We start from the raw sequence: 24,919 nt of genomic DNA on the forward strand, positions 1-24,919 counted from the left end.
TGGTGCAAGTCCTTGGCACTGTCTGTGGAGGTTATGGAACCTTTAGGAGATATAGCCTTGCTGGAAGAAGTTTGTCACTTGCATCAGCTTTGAAAGTTCATAACCTTGCCCCATTTTCAGTTTTCTCTCTGCTTCCTGTGTGCAGTTGAGATGTGAATTTTCAGTGTTCTCTTGCCATCTGCACCATGGCTTCCCCACATTAATGGAGTCTCTTCTTGGAACTACAAACCAAAACAAGCTCTTCCTTCAAGAAATTGCTTTTGGTCATGGAATTTTATCTAGTCATAAAAGAATAACTAATACAGAGATTGATACAAAGAAATGGGGTTACTACTATAAAGATACTTAACATGTTAGGCTTTATATTATTTATTTTAAAGAAATGTGGAAGACTTCACAACATTGGAATAGAGAAGTGATTCACTGCTATAAGCAGAGATTAATGGGTCATTCTAATAGGAGCCTGAAAGACAGTAGTGTAGGCCTGGATCATGAGGTTTCAGAAGGAAGTAAGATCTTGATTTGCAACTGAGTTGCAAATCACTCATGTGATAAATTGACCAAGAATCTGATGGCCTATTCTGTTCTTGCCCTAAGAACTTGCCTGAGACTATGATAAAAAGTAATGGAGTAATTTCTTTTTTTTTAATTAAGAAATTTTTTTATTCATTTTATATACTAATCCCCTTCTTTACTCTTCCTGCCCCTCCAACTTCCTTCTCCCAACCCATCCCACTTCTCTCCTACAAGAAGATAAAGCCTTCAATGGGAAGGAACATTTAGTAGAGGAAGGTCAAAGCAACTCCCCTTGCCTCATGGCTGTGCAAGGTGCCCCATCATAGGTAGTGGACTCCCAAAAGCCTGTTCATGCACCAGAGATAGATTCTGATCCTACTCCAGGGGACCCTTTAAGAAGATCAAACTATGCAACTGTCTCACTATGCAGAGGTCCTAGTCCAGTCCCATGGAGGCTCCACAGGTGTTGGTCTAAATTTCCTAAGTTCTCACTAGCTTGGTTTGATTGTCTCTGTAGGTTTCCTCATTATGATGTGGATGATCATGCTCAAAGAATCCTTCTTCTCTCTCTTCCACTGGACTCCTGGAGCTTGGCCTGTTGCTTGGCTGTGGATCTCTGCCTCAGCTTCCATCAGTTGCTGGAGAAAGGCTCTATGATGACAATTAGGGTATTCACCAATCTGATTATGGGTATAACCCTGTTCAGGCACCCTTTCCATTGTTGCTAGTAGTCTAAGCTAGGGTCATCATTGAGGATTCCTGGGAACTTCCCTAGAATCAAGTTTCTCCTTATCTCCATGATGTCTCCCTCTATCATGGTATCTCTTTCATTGCTCTTCCAATTAGAGTAATTTTTTGGCATAAAAATTTCAATTGAGTCTTTGGTATGGTTATCACTCTTTATTCTTGGGTCTATGCTATGATTAAAAAGAGGAAATTGTGCAGAATGAAATTAAAAATAAATGGCTTGGAAAGAAAAGGAGTACTAAACACTTAATATTGCCTCCCCCCAAAACCTCTGGTGAACAACAGGCTGTCATTGTTAAAGAAATTACTGCCATTAAGGGGAGAGGCCTATTGCTGTTCAGTGAAACAATTGGAAACTTTCCCTGAAAGTAAGACGTTAGATAAGCTTCCAATTTGCAAAAAGAAAAGTCACAAGGAGGCAAGTCTCCTGTTTCTGGAAAACAAAAGCTAATGCAAATGTGATCCAAAAAGCCAGAGGTTCATCATAACCTGGCAGCTGTACTTGTCAGTTCACCATCATGCTTTGGAGTTATGGTAGATACAAGAATGAAGAACTTGATGATTCTTTTTATGGCATTTCAGACAGCTACTGAGGAAAGGTAATAACTAACAGTAGAGTCGTCATTAGAAGGCTACGAAAGGCCATTGCATGAAATTTTGAATGTGAAGGCTGGGATACAGTAGAACCTACAAGGTGTTTGAGATGCCAGACTCATGATACACCAGCAAAGGAGCCTTCATACAGGGAGTGTAACCAGTCATAGAGAGAGATTTATGTTGCAGACAAACACCCTTTTGGCTCTCCTATCAGGAGCCATCTTAGTCCCATGAAACTAAATTTCCAGATATTAGCCATGGACTTACAGAATTTTATATTTAAGCTGTTGGGTTTCACTCTTGCTTTCAGTATTTCCTCACTGTATCTCCATTCTTTCCTTCATGAATGGAAATGTATATTCTCTGCCACTGTATTCTGGAATGATACAAATCTGTGTTTTGGTTTTATAGAGGGTTACAATTAAGAGATTACCTTGAGTCTTAGAAGAGGCTTTGGACTTTTGAACAGTATTGAGACTGTTAAAGACTATGGGGACTTTTAATGTTAGACTAAATGAATTTTGCATCATAACATAGCCATAAGGCTATAGGGACCAAAGCCCAAATGAAGAGGAGTAAATGAGAAATGTACTTTATAGGCTGTAGAATTTAAACACTTAGTCCTAGGTGGTGGGGCTGCTTGAGAAGCCAGGGTATCTTTAGGAAATAGAGCCTTACTGGAGGAAGTATGTCACTAGGGATGGGCTTTTAGGGTTTCTATCCTTGACCTACTTCCAGTTTTATTTTGCTTTGTGTTTGCAGTTTAGATGTGATTTCTCAGCTTCCTGCTCCTGCTTCCCACTGCCATCCTTCATGTGTAGTTATAGATTCTGTCAGTCAAAATAAACTCTCCTATATATAAGTCAGTTTTAGTTATAGTATTTTATCACAGTAGTAGAAATTTGGGTAGCATACATATAAATAAATATAGAAACAATAATATATACAATTTGCAACAAGAAAGAAAAGAGGTTAGTTGTGAAGGAAGCTCATTCAGTAAATTGATAGTAATGCAACCTTAAGGACCTGAGTTTGATCCCTAGAATTAATGTAAAAATCCTGTTATGGTTGCATGCATCCCATTCTAGTGTGCTGAGACGCAGAGACAGGCAGATTTCTATGCCTTACTGGCCAGACCATCTAGTCTACTTGGTGGGTTCCAGTTCAGTGAAAGACCCTGTCTCAAAAATTGGATGGAGCCCAAGAAATGACCAATTTATTTTTACTATTTGGGACACATAGTGATCACTATTCTTAGTTTCATCTTGGAGCAAAATAGTTGACTTTAATGTGGTACAGTGACTTTATGTTTCACTCATATATTCTTACCATGATTTAAAAAATGTTCTGTTGCATGAAAATTCTTAATCCCACTTGCTAAGCCAATTCTTCTATAATCTGGAGGAATAAAAATGATGGGATGGTCCAATATTTCTGAAGGGGTGAAAGTCTCTGTGAGGGTCATAAACAATGTGCAAATCCCAGTGATAGGGCATCTTGTGGCATTTCTCAAGGGAGACCATGGAAGAAATTTGCCAGACAGTCAATTCTTAGCAGAATATAAAATATCTTAAGCATAATATCTGAGAAGATTTTTCTGAAAGCTCAAGATATTTGGATAGTATATGCTTGGTAGAGGGAAATCCCAATACCATACTTAGAGGTAAGCATAAGGACAATGCCAGTGGAGAAAATGAAATGTAGGGAGGCACCATGCAGTGTGTGTATGTGATATAGTCTGGACAGACAGAAGTGGCATCAACAGAATGCCAGGTATCTGACAAAGGCATATGGATGGTGTCCAGGGCAAACAGGAAGGCACTGCTGCAAAGGAAGGAGGGACTGAGTAGATTTAGATGCTACAGTGTCATTGTCGGATGGAATCTATCACAGTGACAGCTGAATTCTCTGTATTTCCCTAGAACTGAAGATGCTGCAAAGCACAGAATATAAAATTTGCACCAATGACTTATCTCAATTCTGACAGTACATCTGAAGGCCACACTCTTTTCCAAATACATCAAAACACCTTGCCTCATAGCTGCTCTATGTCTTCCAATCTATCATTCAAGCTTCTAGCCCCGTCTAAGCAACAACTTTCAGAAGCACCATTCTTCCTTGTCCAGGTGCATTCAGCATATGGTCACCTTGCACTTCTTGGTGTATAGACATGTAGAGCAGAGCCCAGAGCAGTGTCACAGACGTTGTCTCTGTTCCAGCAACTAAGAGGTCCAGAGTGCTGCAGATAAGGTTTTCTTCATTGAAACTTGTAGTCGTTTTGTCTGGGTGCTAGAAAAGATAGTGTGTATTGTTTTAGTTAAAGGATTTGCTTATTTATTTATGCTCTTATCACACATTATATTCTGACTGCAGTTTCCTTCTCTCCACTTCTCTGATATACCTCCCATTCTTCTCTCTCCCAGATCCACTTCTTGGTTTCTATTCAGAAAAGAGCTTGTCTCCCTGGTCAATGAACCAAACATGGCCTAACAAGTTACAAAAAGACTAGGTACAAACCCTCATGTCAAGGCTGAACAAGGCAGCCCAGTAGGAGGAAAAGGGTATTAAGAGCAGTCAAAAAAGTCAAAGACACATATATTCTTCCTGTTAAATATAGTCATATTATATATATATTAGAATAATTAGATATATAATACAAAATATACACATATATTATATATAAATATATAATATATATGTTTATTTATATAGTAGAATGGCATGCAGGCTGTTATCCAGCTAGTCCAACAATGGCTTTCTACAAAACATATATATATATTATATATATATAATCTTCTATCAGCTCTGTTTCTCTATAGAACCCCAAGTCAAACAACACAGATCTTAATCATAGGAAATGATATGGGAATATAGCAAATACCTAACATACGTTTTTGTTTGCTACAGAAAGAATAAAGTGAAATCTCCATGTTCAGTGTTTGTGTTATTTCCCCACTAATCTTTCATTGTAAAAACATCTTGGGTCCTATCAGTAGTTCTTTGAATGCATTATTATTTTTGCCAACCTTCTCCGGAAGCATAAATTTGTTAATATTTCTCCTAGTGTTGATGGTCTCATACCTGAATTCCATATGGTGGATATTTTGCCTCTTCTCTAGGGATAAAACATTGCTTCTCTAGATACTATGCCAGGAAGATGAAATAAAAGAGAAGATAGAAAAGCATGTACCATTGTACACTTGGTCAAGGAGGAAACTGGAATCCAGTGAGTCAAAGATTCTATGACAGATGTGATATTGCAGACTAGCTGAAAGCCTACTGAGATTATTACAGTTGTCATGGTCCATGGCATATTACAGTAGATGACAACTAATATATATAATGTCAATCCACCAGTTGAATAACTCTCTGATGGAAGAACCTCATTAGGCAAAGCACACAGGTCCCATGCCTACGGGTGCTGTTCTGCTTCTGTCGGTAATTTTCTCATATGCCACTACATTTCTTCCCTAAAAAACAGCTATGCATATTTCCTCCACTACCTGTGTGTTTATCTGCTGTATATATTCCATCTACTGGGCATACATATATCTGTGAATGGTCAGGAAGATAATTTCTTCTCCAGCTTTATAATTTTGATAAGTAGAAATAATATTAGGATATTTTTCATAGCTCAGGCTGACATAGGAAAATAACAGTATTCTCAGCTATGAAGACAGCTTTTTACAAATTTAGCTAATTTTAGATTTTAGAGCAAATTCAAAATAGACTAGTTGTCCCTGCAAATGAATAACAGAAGAATAGATTCCCAGGTTTTTGGTTGTTGAACCAGGGCCAGGCATAATGTAACTGCAGTGCCATTTTTTCACTTTCAAAAGTCTGGCTGATAACATTATAGACATAACTCCCTACGCACATTCTCTCAGCAACTGACTCTCTGCATGAACTCCTAAATCTCAGCTTTATGATACAAGACTCAAGGTTCTGCCAACTAACTGTTTATGTTTAGGTCCTGGGACACTTTTAAGGTCACTGTCCTTCAAAATGTGGAGCACTCAAGTACTTTGTGTCTCCTGCCTGCTCACCAGGGAGCTTACTTCACAGCCAAACCTTGCCATGGTTATAGTCAGTATAACATTCTAAGTCAGTGAGAAATCATAGGATTTCCCATGTGTTATCAGAATGGTTCTGCTTCTTTTTTCTTTCTCAAGAAATGCAATGTGACCCTTAATATGTAACTTATATATCGTCTAGAGTTTTCTGCTGGAGAGAGATGTAGCTGTGTGATAACAGATACTTTCAAAGAGAGAGATTTTTCAAGATGAATTAAAAAAAAGTTATCATCAGGACGTGTGTGTTTCTTTCCTAATACCCCTCAGATAGAAAAGTTTAGCTCTCACTCACATCATGGATTTTTCTTTTTTTTTTTTTTTTTGTATACCCTGGGTGAAGTCTTAGAGTTGGATCTCTAAAGACTGCAATAAACAGTATTTTATTATTTTATAATAATTAGCATTATGATAATAATCTGAAACATCCCTTACAAGCTCATGTTTTTAATGCTTGGTTCCTACTTGCTGGGACTAATTTGGTGGTTCAGGAGAATTAGGAGGTAGAGCCCTTTGGAGAGTCCATCCTCGGAAATATAGTCAAAGTTATACCAAGGCCCTGGACTCTGCCTTTGTTTCTACTTCCCAGTACATAATGATGTGCAGGCTCCAGCATACCCCTCTGCCAGCATGAGCTAAAATGCTCTGCCATTCCTCCTCTTACAATGGATTAAAAACTCCTGAAATTGTGAATCAACATAAATATTCAGTATCTTAATTGTTTCTGCAGAGTATTGTCACAAAGATGCAGAGGTAACACCTACATGCAACAGGCTACTTTCTGGTCTTTTGTGTTGTTGGAGAGTCTTGATATAGATTTAGTGAAAGGCAACAGCCCCACCCAGGCCTTGAAGTTAAAGTCTAGCATTCAGTTAAACTGCCTCTGCCCTGCAGTGGGAACTGAGATGGGGAGTGTGACTGGCCTCAGACTAACTCATCAAATACTAGAACTCTGAAATTCAATTGCTACTTATTCTTTGTGTATAGTTACTTCATCTAAGAGTAAGAACAAGGAGGGGCATTCAGTGTCAGTACCTGCCATTTTCAGGATATCATGCCAAACAGCAGTGGACCCTTTACTTCTAATGATATTCCTGGTGAAATGCTATAATGTATTTCTAAAATATATTTATACTTTATAGTTGTACTGTGTGTTAATCATTGACCTACAAAAATGGCCAGATCTTATTTTCATAACCTATACATGTTACTTGATAAGCTAAAATTGACTTTAAAGAAGTGATTAATTAGAGAGAGGAGTATTAGCCTGAATTATCCTTATTAGAGGGGGCTTAAAGATAAGAACCAGAGAGAGAAGATGTAAAGATGGAAACAGATGATGAGAGGAAAGATGCTACAAGCTTGATACTGAAGATGGACAAAGGAGCCATAACAAATAATATCAGTGCCCTCTGAGAACTTGGAGCATTGTAGTGAGGGGATTTCTATAATCCTAAAAAGAAACTCACCTGACCAGTAAGAATAGAAATTCATCTAGTATGGAATCAGTGCAATGTTGTACTCTTAAATGTATGGCAATGCAGAATCCATTGGAAACTACTAAATCATTATATTTTTTTCCTAAGAAGACCCAGGCAGCATCTTCCTCACCTTTGCCATTTCTGTGAAGAAAGCGTCAATGAAGTCTCTTGGCTCTTCAGGATTCCAATCTTTCCGGTGACTGTCCATCATTTGGGAAACAAACAATTTCAGCTTTTCCCACTTTCTGAAAACTGTTTGATGTGATCCAGGAAGATATTTCATTATGGATGGGAAAACATTGTAGAGCTTATAAAGAAAAATAAGAAAATCTTGGAGACACAATGAAGTAACATTTCCACATTCCTAAACAGTCTTGTCCTCCCCTCTCTTCTCTTAGTGGAACTTTGAGGTTGTCTTAGTTTCTGATTTCCTTCTCACCACTGCACATGCAGGAGTTTCAACTGTGCCATGCAAACTGTATGAGGCAACAGGCTGCTTATCACTAGCTCAGCTTGTGGTGGTATTTTACTTGTACTGAAATGTGATTTTAATTGTATGTTAATAAATAAAGTTGCCTGGGGGTCAGAGTTATAGAGCCATAGCAAGTGCGTGGCGGTGGTGGCGCACGCCTTTAAGGACCTGGAGGGCGGTACATACAGGCAATGACAAGGCAGTCACGTGTTTAGTTTACAACCAATGAGAAGGCAGAACATCTAGAGTATTTAAAGACGTACACACAGGAAGTAGGCCTCTTTTTCGGAGAGCTCTCTTGGCTGAAGCAGGATAGCTGAAGCAGGAAGGGTAAGGCTCTTAGTTCTGACCTCTTGGCTTTCTTCTCTGAATCGGCTCTGTGTTTCTTATTTAATAAGACGGTTGGTTACATCTACATTTGGCGCCCAACGTGACAAGAATCCATTAAAACCGCTTAACTTGGCTTGGCGGCAGGTCCGGGTTCCCGCCAGGGCGGCCGGCAGGTCTGGTTTCCCGCCAGGGCGGCCGGCTCCCTACCCCGGGGCCCAGGTCGGCTTGGCCTCAGGCCGGACTAACCTTGAGCTACTTGCTTAAAGCCAGTGCTACAAACAACTCAGGCCTGCCCTGCCTAACAGGGACCCTGCCTATAAAACCAACGCACGTGGTTGGAGCTTAAGGTAGCCAGAGCCAAGGCTTGACTAGGCTCAAGCGGGAACACGTGCTCTCTCTCTCTCTCTCTCTCTCTCTCTCTCTCTCTCTCTCTCTCTCTCTCTCTCTCTCTGGACTCACACCTCGGACACTAGGTGGCTGTTTGAAATTCCCTCGGATTGGTACTGTTCTACAAGGACTTGGTAAGTCACTTAACATATCAGATATTTTAAAGGAAACTATTTAAAAGAAAAAAATTTTTTTCCACATTAAAAAAAAAATGGGTTTTCTGTGTACATTGGAAGAAAATTTGTTTGCAATTTTAGACAGTCTGACAATGGAACAGCTATATGAGAAGATTACTGTTGATCGAATTATGCATTTTATTACTATGTTTATCCTCATTTTACTATTTAAAAAGATAGTCAATTTAAGTGCCAGGATGACAGCTTTAGAAAAACCTATTAAACCTGTAAAAACTCAGACAGAAGAAACTAACAGTGAAGCTGCTTCAAGATTGGATCATAGGGTTACAGAAAGAAAGCCTGTTTTCACACAGTCACCCTTAGTTTGTCCAGTAACCATACAGCAGTTGCCTGATCAAATGACTACACAAAATATTTGGGCTCCAATTGAAATGATAGATTTACGAAGGTTTAAGGAGGCAATAGTATCTTATGGTATGCATTCCCCATATGTAAAGCAAATGTTAAACTCTTGGTCAACATATAATAGGATTGTACCACAGGACTGGCGGGAGCTGGCACAAGCTGTTCTTGAACCCAGTCAAAGGCTTCAGTGGCTAACTTGGTTCAAGGACGAAGCTAAAAACATAGAAAAGCAGTGGAGGGATAAAGGAATACAAGTCTGCCAGGATCAGCTTATTGGAGAAGGTCAATATGCTTCAGCACAAACACAATGTTTATATGATGTCCAAACCCTAATTTTATGTCGAACAGCAGCCTTGAATGCATGGGACAGAGTTGAGGAACCAGGAAAAAAAACTGAGTCATTTACAAAGGTTGTACAAGGCCCAAAAGAATCTTTCACAGATTTTTTACAAAGACTGGCTTCAGCAGTAAAGAGAATGGTCCCGGATTCAGAAGCTAGTAAGATAATAATTGAATCTTTGGCCTTTGAGAATGCGAATGCAGCATGCAAAACAATAATCAGGCCGTTAAAGGCAAGATCTGCACCTTTGGAAGATTGGATTAGATACGGTTAATGTTGAAGCTCATGAGCATGATGATACGTGGGTAGGAGAAGCAATTTCAAAAGGTTTGAGGAATGTTAGATGTTTTGGATGTGGAAAGCAAGGACATTTGAAAAGGGACTGTAAACAGGTCATTCCTAGAAACAATGTTTCTTCAAGGAACAATGGCAACAGAAAGCCCCTTCCTTCTGGTAAGGGAAAACACTGGACCAACGAATGTAGATCAACAAGGGACAGACAGGGTAATCCTTTGCCTCAGTCTTCGGGAAACTCCCAGAGGGGCCTCATGCAGGCCTCAATAGCAAATCCAGTTCAAACCTTTCCTGCAGTCGTAGAGGAAACCCCTACCCAGAGCAATTAAATAACCAAATACCTATTGGAATAAGTCATGCTGGTCAGGATGATGAAACAGACAGAATAGAAAATTCAGGAGCAAATATAAAGAAAATTTTTTGGCAAACTTTTATTAATGAACAAAGACCAAAATTATCGATAAAAATAAATGGTGTTTTGTTGTCTGGTCTGGTAGACACAGGTGCGGACATTACCATAATTGCACCAGAATTTTGGCATCCAACTTGGCCTCTTCAGGAGGTAAATGTTCAACTGTTAGGAATTGGGACATTATCTCAGGTGAAACAGAGTGCAAGATGGCTCGAGTGTATAGGTCCAGAAGGACAGAGAGGAAAATTGAAACCATATGTAGCTAACATAGCTATGAACTTGTGGGGTCGAGACTTGTTGCAACAATGGAATACTCAGATTAACATCCCTCCAATCTCAGAAACAAATCATAAATTAGCACATGTTTCTGAGAGAAATATTAGAAGGCATTATTCTGAGTGGTCACCAGCCATCCATATTATACAAGAACAGGGCACAACAACTGATGATCTTCCAAAGACACCAACAGCTCTACCTTTAAAATGGTTAACAGACAAGCCTGTATGGGTCCAGCAATGGCCTTTAACAACAGAGAAACTCCAGGCTTTAGAAGAGCTGGTAGAAGAACAGTTAAATGCTCAGCATATTGAGGAATCAACCAGCCCTTGGAATTCTCCTGTATTTGTTATTAAAAAGAAATCTGGTAAATGGAGAATGGTAACAGACCTTAGAGCAATTAACAAAGTAATTCAGCCAATGGGCTCTCTACAATCTGGAATTCCTCTGCCTACTCTGTTACCAAAAGGATGGCCTCTCATAGTTATTGATTTAAAAGACTGTTTCTTTTCAATACCATTACAAGAAAAAGACAGAGAAAGATTTGCTTTCACAGTGCCTACTTATAATAATTCTCAACCGGTTAAAAGATTTCAATGGAGGGTCCTCCCACAGGGAATGTTGAATATCCCAACTCTGTGCCAATATTTTGTACAACAGCCATTGGAAGTGATACGTAAAAAATTTCCTAAATCTATAATTTATCATTATATGGATGATATTTTACTAGCTGACTCAAATGCAGATACTTTAGAAAGAATGTTTGAAGACGTAAAGAAAATTTTGCCTTGCTGGGGATTACAAATTGCTCCTGAAAAGATACAAAGAGGAGATTCTATTAATTATTTAGGATATAAAATAGAGCTACAAAAAATTAGACCCCAAAAGGTGCAAATTAGGAGAGATAGACTACAGACTCTTAATGACTTTCAAAGATTATTTGGAAATATTTCTCATCTACGAACTATTGTTGGGGTAAAAAATGATGAACTGCATAATTTGTTCAAAACCTTAGAAGGTGACAAGGACCTAAATAGTCCAAGAGAGTTATCACCTGAAGCTGAGAAAGAATTGGCCTTGGTAGAAAAGAAAGTACATGAAGGGCATATCGATCGTATTGATCCAAAGCTGGATTGTATTTTGGTTATTTTACCTTCTAGGCATTCTCCTACAGGAATATTAATGCAGAGGGAAGATATTATATTAGAATGGATATTTTTACCAAATAAACCAAACAAAAAATTAAAAACTTATGTGGAAAAAATTTCTGACTTGATTTGGAAAGGAAAATTGAGACTTCGTCAATTAGCAGGAATAGACCCAGCAGAAATTGTCGTACCTTTAACTAAGGAGGACGTTGAAAAATTATGGACAGAAAGTGAACCTTGGCAAAGAGCTTGCAGTAATTTTTTGGGAGAAATTAACAGCAAATATCCCAAAAGCGATAGAATTGATCTTATAAAGAGAGCTGATTGGATCTTGCCTCGAATTGTACGGGTAAAGCCCATATCTGGAGTTCGTACACTTTATACAGATGCCAACAAACAAGGAAAGGCAGGTTACAAATCAGAAAATTTAAGTAAAGTGGTTCAAAGTCCTTATAATTCAGTTCAAAAATCAGAATTATATGCTATTCTGTTGGTATTAATGGATTTTTCAGAACCTCTCAACATAGTAACTGACTCTCAGTATGCTGAAAGAGTAGTATTACATATTGAGACTGCAGAATTTATCCCTGATGCTTCAGAATTAACTTCATTATTTATTCAATTACAAGATACAATCAGGAAAAGGAGTCATCCTTTATATATAACTCACATTCGATCCCATACTGGTCTGCCAGGCCCTCTAGCACAAGGCAATGATGAGATTGATAAGTTATTAATAGGAAATGTGCTGGAGGCCTCAGAATGTCATAAAAAACATCATGTCAATAGTAAAGGTTTAAAAAAGGATTTTTCCATAACCTGGCAGCAAGCCAAAGAAATAGTAAAGAAATGTCCTACTTGTTCCTTCTACAATCAAATGCCATTACCAGCAGGATGTAACCCAAAGGGTACTCAAAGGAATGAAATCTGGCAGATGGACGTGTTTCACTTTGCAGAATTTGGAAAACTGAAATATGTACACCACACTATCGATACTTATTCAGGATTTCAGTGGGCAACTGCTTTGAGTTCTGAAAAAGCTGATTCTGTAATCACTCATTTGCTAGAAGTTATGGCCATCATGGGTATACCTGCACAAATCAAAACTGACAATGCTCCATCATATGTCTCTGTTAAAATGAAACAGTTTTTTGCTTATTACAATATAAAGCATATTACAGGCATACCACATAATCCTACAGGTCAAGCAGTTATAGAAAGATCAAACAGAACTCTAAAGGATATGCTAAATAAACAGAAAGGGGCAACAAAAACCCCCAGAAATAGACTGCATAATGCTCTATTAACTTTGAATTTTCTTAATGCCAATGAGAAAGGAACAACAGCTGCAGAGAGACATTGGATAATAGAAAAAACTATAGAATTAAATCAGCCTATATATTTTAAGGATGTGCTGACCTCAGAATGGAAACCAGGGTATGTGTTACATTGGGGACGAGGTTTTGCTTTTGTTTCTACAGGAGAAGATAAGTTGTGGGTACCATCAAAATTGATAAAGGTTCGATTTGAACAAGAGAAACCTCTTAATTAGAGGAGGTGATAGCTCATCAACCAACATGAACATCCAATTTAAACTAACTTATACCAGTAACACATGTCTTTTCATTTAATCAGATAATAACTTGCCAAAAAGGAACATTCCCAAAATTAGTCTTGGGGAAAGGTTTTTGTTTTTGTCTTTTAGGAGAATGAAGGTTAAGGAATCTGAAGAACACTGGACAAATAAGACAACTGAAGAAAAGGGACAAATCATCTATCCCAGGAAGCAGAGTGAAATGGCGTAAGGGTATATATTATCTAAAAAATTTTATGTCTTCCTAAATGTTTGTTTCTGCTTTTCTCTAAAGATTTAACACTATTGGTCTTCTAATAGTCCCAGTCCAATTAAAATTTAAAGCTGACTTTGGAGTTGGAGAATGGCTCTCTCCTTCTTTAAACTCAAGCATGTTGTTAAAAGGAAAATGCAAACTCCCTGTATCATGCCAGAATAAAAGAGCCATCTTCTGCTATGAGACAGGAGAAAAGCCAAATTAATTAAGGGACTATTCTATTACTAATCTCAACTCTTTGATTCTATTCTGATTCTTTAAACTTTTCTTAAAGTATAAATTTTATATCAAAACTTACAAGATTAATATATATAAATATATATATATATATATATATATATATATATATATATATATATACATTTTAAACTTCGCTAAGATATGAATGGTCATATAGAGTACTGATTAATTCTAAAAAAAAAAGGCTTCAATTAGCTGCATATATATGTCTTTGTGTTCGAGTCTCTTATCAGTTTTCTGCAGGAATTCACGGCCAGGCCTAACATCAACTGAAGTCTCCAGGAAGAAGTTGGGGCCCCACAACAACAACAATTCCACGTGGACAATAATAACATCACTAAGCTGACAAACATCATCTACAGATCAGCTTTGAACTACAAGGTGCTCAGAGCAATTTTGAGATGACTAGCTGAGATGATCCAGTCTCAAAGACTACTTGAATAAGGACTTGAGATAAACCCTGAACTTTGGCATTATACACAGAATGGATAATGAAGGATATAGTTACCTTTCTTAGAATTTGACAATTAACCTAAAATTTTTCTTTCAGGATAAAGATAACTTCGCCCATACCCAGCAGGAAGCAATTTTAAGAATACGACGCCCACATTCCCAAAGAGGGGGTGTGGGGTGGGTGGTTTTTTGGTCTTTTTAATGGGTTTTGGGTCTGGGATAATTTTCATTGTTTAGGGGGGTTGGTTACAAGTTGTTGTCAAGGGTTAGGAAAAAGACTAAGCAGATTAGATTTAAGGTTCTTATTTAAAAAAGAGAGAGAGAAAGAAAGAAGAAGAAAAAGACAATTACTAGTTTTAAATACTTTACATTGGATTGGATTGTTTTATATTGTATACAAATTATATATATTGAAATTGATATTGTTAGAAAATGCTATATGTATATTTCTAGTTGTACTTATATCGTTCATTTAACAATGCAATTTTCTGATCCTTGAATGTTATTATTACCATTAGGATATAAAGAAATGATAGTTAGTAGTTAGACATTACAATAGAACTTGTAGTCATATTAGATATGTTTTAAAAATTGAGCAGATATATTTTAGATAGGTCATCTTCAAACCCTTCAGAGATCTACAGAATATGGCATTTAAAATGTTTTAATAACTTAGAAAATTTTTCTTTTTTGTTATGACTATGAGACATGTCGGCTCCTGGCAGTACCAATCTACTTCAGAGAAAATATGGGCATTGAAGAAACTGCGTATGGAGTTAGCTTTCATTGTGGCAAAAGTTAGCCACTGGACAACAAAGTATCCTCGAATCAACTGATGACAAAATGGACAGACAGGACATGAAACAAAGGACTACTGATTCTTGCCTAAACAAGCGTGGTTATGGCTTTATCAAAAGGCATCTTCTGAGGCCAGGACAATATGGCACCATCCCTGACGTGGCCTTCGCAACTCGGAAAAGGTACAGTGCCCTTTTCTTCGAAGGCAGCTGAACAGGCAGTGGGCCGATGGCTTCTGATGTGCTGTGGAACAGCAGCTGAAACAGTTACTCTTGAAGAGTAACTAAGCTCACGCCTCTCAATAGTAGACTGGCATTTGATAGAGAGATGTGGAGAAGAACGGGATGCTGAGATGAAGCCATATGTACACAGCCAAGAAGAATGGAGAGCTGAACTAAAAAACCATCAACATTTTCCAGAATTTAAAATCCTGAATCATGACATGACATTAGTGGAATTCAGGTGTTTCTGGTGCATGGACTGCTCTCACCCAATGTGAGGTTGAACTGTTGACCTTGTGTACATCCTACTTCACAAATGAGTCTGTCAGATATGCTAAGCCTATATAGGCTGAAGATGATGCCCCAGCATTGCGGAGAAACCTCAGGTGACTGTCCAGGCAGTTGGCTGTTTCTGTCAACTCACAAATTTTTTGGAAGTTGCTTGCATGCACTTTCTGTTTTTATTTTTGTTAGCTAATATTATTTCCTTCTTGGGTCTCTGAGGGAGTTGAAGATTAGTTAGTTATAGTTGAAGGTTAGTTAGTTGAAGATTAATTAGGATAGAAAGTGAATTAGATACATTTTGGACTTAACAAAATAGGATAATGAGATTATCATCTCTGAATTTGTCAAATACAAATGGACTAGACATTGTTTAGACATTCATTATTTGTATATATTGTATATAGTTATTGTACTTTTGTATATAGTTTTTCTTTTGTTAGTTATAACCTTTTTCTTTTTTTTTCTTTTTATTAAAATAGAAAAGGGGAAATGTGGTGGTATTTTACTTGTACTGAAATGTGATTTTAATTGTATGTTAATAAATAAAGTTGCCTGGGGGTCAGAGTTATAGAGCCATAGCAAGTGCGTGGCGGTGGTGGCGCACGCCTTTAAGGACCTGGAGGGCGGTACATACAGGCAATGACAAGGCAGTCACGTGTTTAGTTTACAACCAATGAGAAGGCAGAACATCTAGAGTATTTAAAGACGTACACACAGGAAGTAGGCCTCTTTTTCGGAGAGCTCTCTTGGCTGAAGCAGGATAGCTGAAGCAGGAAGGGTAAGGCTCTTAGTTCTGACCTCTTGGCTTTCTTCTCTGAATCGGCTCTGTGTTTCTTATTTAATAAGACGGTTGGTTACATCTACACCAGCTTCTTGCTCCCTGGTCTATACCATCATCTCTCCTATGTGAATGGTGGCATATTAGTTAACAAACTTTTTGATTCCATTGCTCATGCTTTCTCAGATCATTTTGCAAATAGTTTCAGGAGAGATTATTTGCCAAAGTGATCACATTGTTCCACTCCTTGACTTAAATCCTCAAAAGCCATCCACTGCATTCTAAGTTGGTTGGACACATCGCTTTGAACCAGTAAGCATTACAGAGCTGGAACCCTCAAAATCTTCATCACTATCCATGTTTCAACACTGTCCAGCCATGGTCACTGCTATGATCACATCGAGGTCACTTTCTTTCAGGTCTATGCAGATGGTATTGATTGTGATTAGACAATATTTCTGAAACTAGCATGATCTCTGTTTCTCACTTCATGAAAATAATGTTCAAATGCCATTTCCTTGGAGCTTTGCTACTTGATTATAGTGAAAGTTATAGACATCTTGTCACCTCTTTCTAATACTTTCTTAGGATTTACTTTCCCTCAGAGAAATTACACTAATAAATATTGTGTAGGAAGCTGTGAATGCTGGTGTCCCCAACATGATTTAATTTTCATATGGTAAGATGGCAATTTTTACTGAAGTAAATTGGATGGTGAATAAAGTTTCAATATATTGGGGTAAACTGTATAGCATAGTGTAAAATCAGTAATACTTAAAATAAGGCAGTTGTGTGGTTATAACTTCTGCTATCTTCAGGTTTGATAATAATTATAACAATACTCATAAAATTAATATTATTTATATTAACAGAGATCAACACTTATTACTAGTATTATTAATAACATTAAAGTTTGTCAATATTTAAAATAATTAATAACATTAAAGTATGTCAATATTTAATATTACTAATAATATTAAGTAATGTTAATAATGGACTGTTTACTAGTAGAGTGCCTCTCTGCACACTGAACGGTATGAAATGTAAAGCATTACACAGAGGTCTGGTGGATTATTGTCTATATTTTCATGTTTACTTTTGTACCAGGTTTCAGACATCATGCTGCATCATTCTATATGTAGAGGGACATGGTGAAAATTAAGGGACATGTACTTTTGCAGTGATTATCAAAGTGCCTAATGTAATTTGCCATGTCAAGAGTGTTTTGACTATTACTCTTTGCCATCTCTTTGTTTCCCTTCTAAGATTTTCCCCTGATACATACACCTAGAATTTGACTGGATACTCACTGAACTCATCTGACTTCCTAGGCTCTGCTTACCAGAAGGAAAGCAATGGAGCTGATGGGCTTGGAATTACCATGACTAAGAATTAAACAAGGAACATAAAATAGTGTAGATAGTAAGTGTAACCGATTTCATTCTTTATGCCCCTTTTCTTATCTAAAAGTCATGCTAATCCATTCATCAGTTTTAGTGAGAGCATCCTGGACTTGAGCAGAAAGTGCTTGTGGGAATAAGATAAGTAAGAATAACTCCACTTTGGGGTATATCATAGAGAGGTGGATGCATGGAAACAGAATGTCTTAAAGAGAAAATGAACTTTGACAGGACCACAAAGTATTCTTCAGATTCATTCTCTCTGGAGCCATTGTGTAGCCCCTGTATGCTAAATCTAAAACATCCACAACTGTTACCTCTACACATTCTGAAAGAGATGTCCAAGTGAACATACCCTTAGCACAGAAACACAATAAATATGAAAATACAAGCTGGGAGGATGCCACTAAAAATCATTACCCCCTGAACAAATGAACTCAAAGGTATTAAAAACAAAGTAAGTGATACATGAAGAGTTCAAAGGTTTTCTTATAGAAATGATCAGTGGCCTAAAAGAGCATGCAAATAGGCAATTGAATTCTATACAGGACCTTGACAGGAAAGACAGGAAGGCAAAGAAAAAAGACAACAGAAACAATGAGAAAATCAGTAACATGGTTGAAAAGATCAGTAACATGGAAGACACATGCATCAAAGAAACAAATTTTGAAGAAGAAAATGAAAATGTTAAGATATGAACAGCTTGAGGAGTCAAATAAAAACACACAATGGAAAACATTACCAACAGACTAAATTAAACAGAAGACTATTGAGAATGGAGGACAATGTTGAGAAACATTGTGTTCAAATATCAATAAAAAAAAATAATGAGCACGACTACAATGTCTAAGAATTCTGGGATACAATCAAGAAACTTATGCTATACACTTAGTGTGCTATAGCCAGAAACACATATCATTTATCACTGATAATGAGTGGCTAAAGAGAGGACTCAGCAATTACCAGCTCTTGCTACTGCTTCAAAGGACCTGGCTTTGATACCCAGTACCAAAATTGTGGATTACAGTCTCCTATAACTCCAGTTTTAGAGGATTCAAGGCTCTTTTCTGGCCTCCAAGGCACTGCATACATGGGGTACAAACATACACACAGGCCAACCTCCCACATGCATAAGGTAAATAACTTCCCATACACATAAAATAAAAATAAATCTTAAAAATTTAAATGATATTGGCCTCAAGTACATACACACAGCCAATGTAATCCACTGGGATCTGAAGCCCTCCAACCTGCTTATCAATACCATCTGAGACCTTAAGATGTATGACTTTGGCCTAGCCCGTATTGCTGACCCTGAGCATGACCACACTGGTTTTCTGACAGAATATGTGGCCACACGCTAGTACCAAGCCCTAGAGATCATGCTTAACTCCAAGGGCTACCCCAAATCCATCGACATCTGGTCTATGGGCTGCACTCTGGCTGAGATGCTCTCCCACCAGCCCATCTTCCCGACAAGCACTACTTGGACCAGCTCAACCACATTCTAGGTATCTTGAGCTCCCCAGCCCAGGAGGACCTTAATTGTATCATCAACATGAAGGCCTGAAACTACCTGCAGTCTCTGCCCTCTAAAACAAAGGTGGCATGGGCCAAGCTTTTTTCCAAATCTGACTCCAAAGCACTAGACCTGCTGGACTGGATGTTAACCTTCAACCCCAACAAGCACATTACAGTGGAGGAAGCACTGGGGTCACCCGTACCTGGCACAGTACTATGACCTGACAGATGAGCCAGTGGCTGAGGAGCCCTTCACCTTTGACATGGAGCTGAATGATCTCCCTAAGGAGCGGCTGAAGGAACTGATCTTCCAAGAGACAGCCCGCTTCCAGCCAGGGGCACCAGAGGCCCCTTAACAAGAACAGGCATCCCTGTACCCCAGGACCTAGTCCTGCTCCTACCTGCTCCTTCTCTGCAGATTGTTAGAAAATGAACTTTGCTCAACCTGGACCCCGGAAGCCCAGGCTGGACCAAGGGTAGACCTTGCCACTTTCTTCCACTTTGCTGGGGTCTTCTGCTTCAGGCAGGCTCCTCTCACTCAAATCTCCTGCCTCATCTCCCCGAGGCCTGAGTGGTGAGGTGGTTCCAGAGCTGATCTCTGCTGCTCTGCCTTTATCTACCACTGCTAGCCCTGGCTCTGGCAGACCATCCTAGAATGGAAGGGCTATGACTGCCCTAGGACCCATGCTACAGAGGGGTGGAGGACACTGAGTAGGGACTCAGGCTAAGCTCTGCCTACTCATCTTGTTGGGATCCCACCCTATTTTCCCCAAAGGAACATTCCTAAGTCTCATGGGAGCCACACCAGGCCAAACCCTTTTCCTCTCAAAGCTGCCACATGTAATTGTGGGGGGGTTATTGGAAGTGGGGGGGTTATTGGAAGTGGAGATGGGGCCCATGGACAGCTGGCGCCCTCCCCATCTCCCTGTGTCTGTATCTAATATATAAATATAGAGATGTGTATATGGATAAAAAAAAATTAAACGAGGGAAAAATAAATATATTTCAAGGAAAGTAAAACTAAGGCAATTTAGCTCTACTAAGCCAGCAATGGAGAAGGTGATTAAAGAAGAATTACACACAGAAGAGGAACAAAAGTAATGTCAATCATGAGGACACAGGAAAGACTAAAAAATGGCTGAACTATGAAGGAAATTATTTTAATTAACATAATTAACAAGCCAACTGGGCAACAGTGATAGAAAAGCAAACAAAAAATAAACACTAATTCAACCGACCAGAGAAATAACTGTCAAAATTATAGGAATTATTTTAGGCAGTGGGGATTATTCAAGTTGAAATGTCAATGCCTCCAACACAGCAAAAAAAAAAAAAAAAAAAGACTGCATGAAAAAAACCTAGACTAACATTGTACTCTTTCTAAGATATAGACCTTGTTGGTAAGGGCACCCATAGACTGAGAGTTACAAGAAAAAACAAACAAACAACCACTGAGCAAAAGAAAGTTAAAAACATAGAGTTTTAAGTATCCTGGTATCTGTGAAAGTAGATTTCAAAGCGCAACTAGTTGAATATGACTTTTAAAAAGGCAATATAAATTAATAAAGAACAGTTAATCAACCAGAACAATTGTAACTAAATATTACTCAAATCAAATTCAGGGCTGCAAAATTCACAAAAATCAAATATAATTAAGATAAACTACCAGAGGAGTCCTGAAGTAATAATAATAAAGGATGATTTGGGTAAGTTGCTCAATCATAGTACATAACATTACTATTTGTTTTTAAAAAAGAAAAATATTAATACATACATGTATATGTATCAATGTCAATAATAAAATAGTTCATATAAATGTTTGAAATGTTTTGTATATGCTAAGTTCTTATATTATCAATTGGTTTATATCGAATTTAACTGTTAAGACATTATATAACAGCTTAAAAAGTCCCCCAAATAAAAAGAAAAGTCTATCTGTTTTTGAATCAGTCCAAATCCAATATTCTTTCCAAATATGCAAAGGTAGAGACCTTACCACACACATCATTGATGCTTCCAAACATATGACCTCATTTATTAACTTCAGCAGCTCCTGAAACTGACCATCATCATACTCAAAGCGCTTCCCAAAGGTGATAGAGCAAATGATATTGGAAACTCCATTGGTGATCTTGAAGTTAGGGTCAAAAGGCTGTCCTGGAGGTATGGAGAGGTCATGTGTCTTTCAAAGATACTGGTTTGTTTCCTTTTTCTTTCTTTCTTTCTTTCTTTCTTTCTTTCTTTCTTTCTTTCTTTCTTTCTTTCTTCCTTCCTTCCTTATTCCCTTTCTCCCTCCCCCATCCCTTCCTCCCTCCTTTCTTTCTTTCTTTCTTTCTTTCTTTCTTTCTTTCTTTCTTTCTTTCTTTCTTTCTTTATCTTCTTTATGTTTTTACAAAGGTTCTACACTGTGGGACATAAAATATGAATAATAGAGTATCATATGTAAAGCTCTGGCTACAGCCCTCTATAGTGGGCCTGGCACGATTCAAGGTCTTTGTTAATATCTGTGAAGTCACATACAGAATGAAGCTTTAAGTTCAACAATTTGTTTAATGACCCATTTGTTTGCTTAGTTGTCAAACTCCTGGGGCAAGGGCATGGCTAGATGTTCACTGTTCAGTCCTTAGTGCCTAGCACAGTGAAGACCAAAGACTAGGATTTAGACAATTAATAACAATCTATTCAATGAATGAAAGGGCCGCAGCCTCCTACACTATTCTGTAAAGGGTTTACTGGGGATGTCTTTTTGTATGTTGTGAATGTATGTTGCTCTGATTTGGTTGATACATAAAATGCTGATTGGCCAGTAGCCAGGCAGGAAGTGTAGTATAGGCGGGATAAGCAGAGAGGAGAATTCTGGGAAATAGAAGGCTGAGAGGAGACTCTGCCAGCTGCTGCCACCATGAGAAGTAAGATGTAAAGTTACTGGTGAGCCACGAGCCTCGTGGCAAGGTATAGATTTATAAAAATGGGTTAGTTTAAGATATAAGAACTAGATAGCAAGAAGTCTGCCACAGCCATACAGTTTATAAGTAATATGTCTCTGTGTTTTTACTTGGGTCTGAGTGGCTGCAGGAGCTGGGTGGACACAGGAAAACTGCAGCTACAAAAGCTCACCTTTCTCCTCTCCTATGACATCTGCAAGGTGGAGGGCCTCCTCCTGTATGCGCTGTTCTAAGCTCTTCTTCCCCAATCCAAAGTTCTTGAATGTCATTAGTGCGAACCTTCTTTGCTCCTTCCATATCTGGCCACTGGAGAAGACCAACCCTGGAAAGAAGAGATTCAGCATTATAATATTGTGATTCTGACTGAAAACTACCAGAAAAACTGTTTTATTAAGACATGTGTACAGAGGCCATAAAGTGAATTGATAGCTATCTATAGATAATCTCAATGTGAGTGACTAACATGTTTGGTGACCTGAAACAGTACATAGTATAGTATTTCTTATGTATTATACAACTTTGTACTGATAGAAACTCTACAAGTTTATCACCAACTAGCAAAATGTCCATTTCAATTGGTAAGACACTGAGGTATGATAATAAATTTAAAGTAATCTTTGAGGGCTGGAGAGATGGCTCAGTGGTTAAGATCACTGACTGCTCTTCCAGAGGTCCTGAGTTCAATTTCCAGCAACCACATAGTGGCTCACAACCACTTGTAATGAGATCTGGTGCCCTCTTCTGGCCTTCAGGGACACACGTAGGCAGAATTAAATTACAATAAATAAAAAAAAAAGTAATCTTTGACAGACAACAAGTAGGTGGACATCCAGGTGTTGTTCAAGTTTCCCTGGTTCTAAAGCCCCAAATTGATTAGTCGAACTATGTCTACTTATGTTACAATGAGTGCTAGGAATGCACTCATAGATAGGACAAGGGACACATTACTAACAAGGCAACATAGGCATTATAGAAGAAGTTCTAGCAAACACAGATTTTGAAAGATGACAAAGTGACTCATGAAGTTAAGAAGGATGAGTATTCCTCACATCACACATACATATGCACAGAGAGGTGGAGGAAAAGAGAAACATGCTGGTGTTCTCAGCATCAATTTTGTCTCAAGGTACATACAGTGCCATTCTCCTGTCCATGTCTTATATTTCAGAACAATGGTCCACACTTTAAACACAGGTCTTGGCCTCTATCTCATGTATTATTTCTTCAATTCAGTCATTTATTTCCTGAAACTCTCCTTTCCATTCCGGATCCTTGAGTTGTAGATTTTCTTCCTAATACTTTGCTAGAAATTTTCTATAATTTTTGTTATTTTACTTTTTTCTATTAAATCTTGAAACATTGGAGTGTTTTAAGACTAGGTCTAAAACCTCCCTTCCACACCAAACTTTGTTTCAGGAAATCTAATGAACTCCTATAATTTAAATAACCCCTTCTGATAGTCAAAACGTAGTTTGTCCCAGAAGGCACATACTCCTGAATCACACTCCTGATTATAAACATTGCCAGTTACAGCACTTACATTCACCACATGTATGACAGAAGTCATTATTAGATTCCTGAAACTCCCAAATGGAAGTCAATATCACTAATCACCCTGTCTTCTGTCATTGTCATCTTTGCATCACTCACAGCTCCTGCAGTCTCCTGAGAACCCCATTTTCCTGGCCTCTCAGTCATATGTCATGATGGTTTCTCTCTTGAGTGACTTCAGTCCATGAGCCTGAACAGCACCATCCCAGTCTAACCTACTGTCATTTTGTCATCTTGAGTGTTCAGACTCCTTGTATAACTTATAGTGATAATATTCTTGCTATCGTTCTTCTATTCTCTACCTGGCATCCTAAGTGTGTCTCAAAATGTGTCGTATTTGGTCTTTTCCTCCCAACCAAAACCACTTAAGAATTTCTCTTGCTGTTATGATGAAAACCAAGAATGGACTCTTTCTTGCCAGACTCAACAGTTTAATGTTCACTTAAACATGTCCTTCAGATATTATACTTGCCACACTCGATACCTTGCAGTTCTTTCAGATCCCTGCTCTTTAGTTCCTTCAAAGAAATTCTATCCCTACTGAATATTTTTTCATACTAGTAAATAAATACCATTATTTCAAAAACTTCTCCTGAATCCTAAGCCAACTTGGATATCTTTGGTAAATGCTTTATTATTGTAGCATGACTCAGACTTTCTTATTAGATGAAGTATGTGTCACACAACAAAAATGATTTTTTTTTATCTATTCTGGTCACAATTAATCATGTATGCCACTGATTGTGCTTCTCATAGCAGATAATATAGTCAATGATGTACTATATAGTGGTTGATTGTTTCAAGGTATAATTAGGAAATGGCAAAAATTTGTATAGGTTTATACAATTGAAGTCTGTTTTCAACTTTCAAACATAAGTTTATTAAATGACCACATTGTATACTCATGCTAGTCTATTCTCACACTGTATGGAATGCTTGAGAAACCTATGTGGCATGCTTTTAATTATGTAGTTTAAGGAGCCATAAGAAAGAAGAGCAGCCAAGGAGAAAGCTGACTCACATCCATTTTCCTAGGGCAGAGAGTTGAGTGGGAAAAAGGAAGTGAAGACATAGTCTGCCTTGCTGTGGAAGAAGCTGCTACTACTTCTTATCCATGCATCTAGATATAGTCAGCAGGATATGTGGTTTTCTGTCTTTCTTAAAAGGAGAGACTGCAATTTGCTTTGATCTAGGAAACTGAGCAGGTAGCTAATTTAAAGATAATATTTTGTGAAGTATTTTGTTCATAAGAATGCTGTAAAATT

General features: G+C 38.0%; 1 protein-coding gene and 1 pseudogene across 1 annotated transcript in view; one reads left to right on the top strand and one right to left on the bottom strand.

Moving 5' to 3' along the window:
* Positions 1-24,919, bottom strand: part of LOC131904827 (cytochrome P450 2J3-like) — a 45,368-nt gene that overhangs the window by 10,580 nt on the left and 9,869 nt on the right. The window contains exons 3-6 of the mRNA XM_059255840.1: positions 22,276-22,425; positions 21,155-21,315; positions 7,542-7,718; positions 4,008-4,149 (exon numbers count right to left, since the gene is read on the bottom strand). Coding sequence (XP_059111823.1) covers positions 4,008-4,149; positions 7,542-7,718; positions 21,155-21,315; positions 22,276-22,425 — 630 coding nt within the window. The remainder of the gene's footprint in view (positions 1-4,007; positions 4,150-7,541; positions 7,719-21,154; positions 21,316-22,275; positions 22,426-24,919) is intronic.
* LOC131904425 (mitogen-activated protein kinase 3-like) lies at positions 18,822-19,623 on the top strand (annotated as a pseudogene).

This window comes from Peromyscus eremicus, chromosome 2 (genome assembly GCF_949786415.1).
Source record: "Peromyscus eremicus chromosome 2, PerEre_H2_v1, whole genome shotgun sequence".
Taxonomy (NCBI): domain Eukaryota; kingdom Metazoa; phylum Chordata; class Mammalia; order Rodentia; family Cricetidae; genus Peromyscus; species Peromyscus eremicus.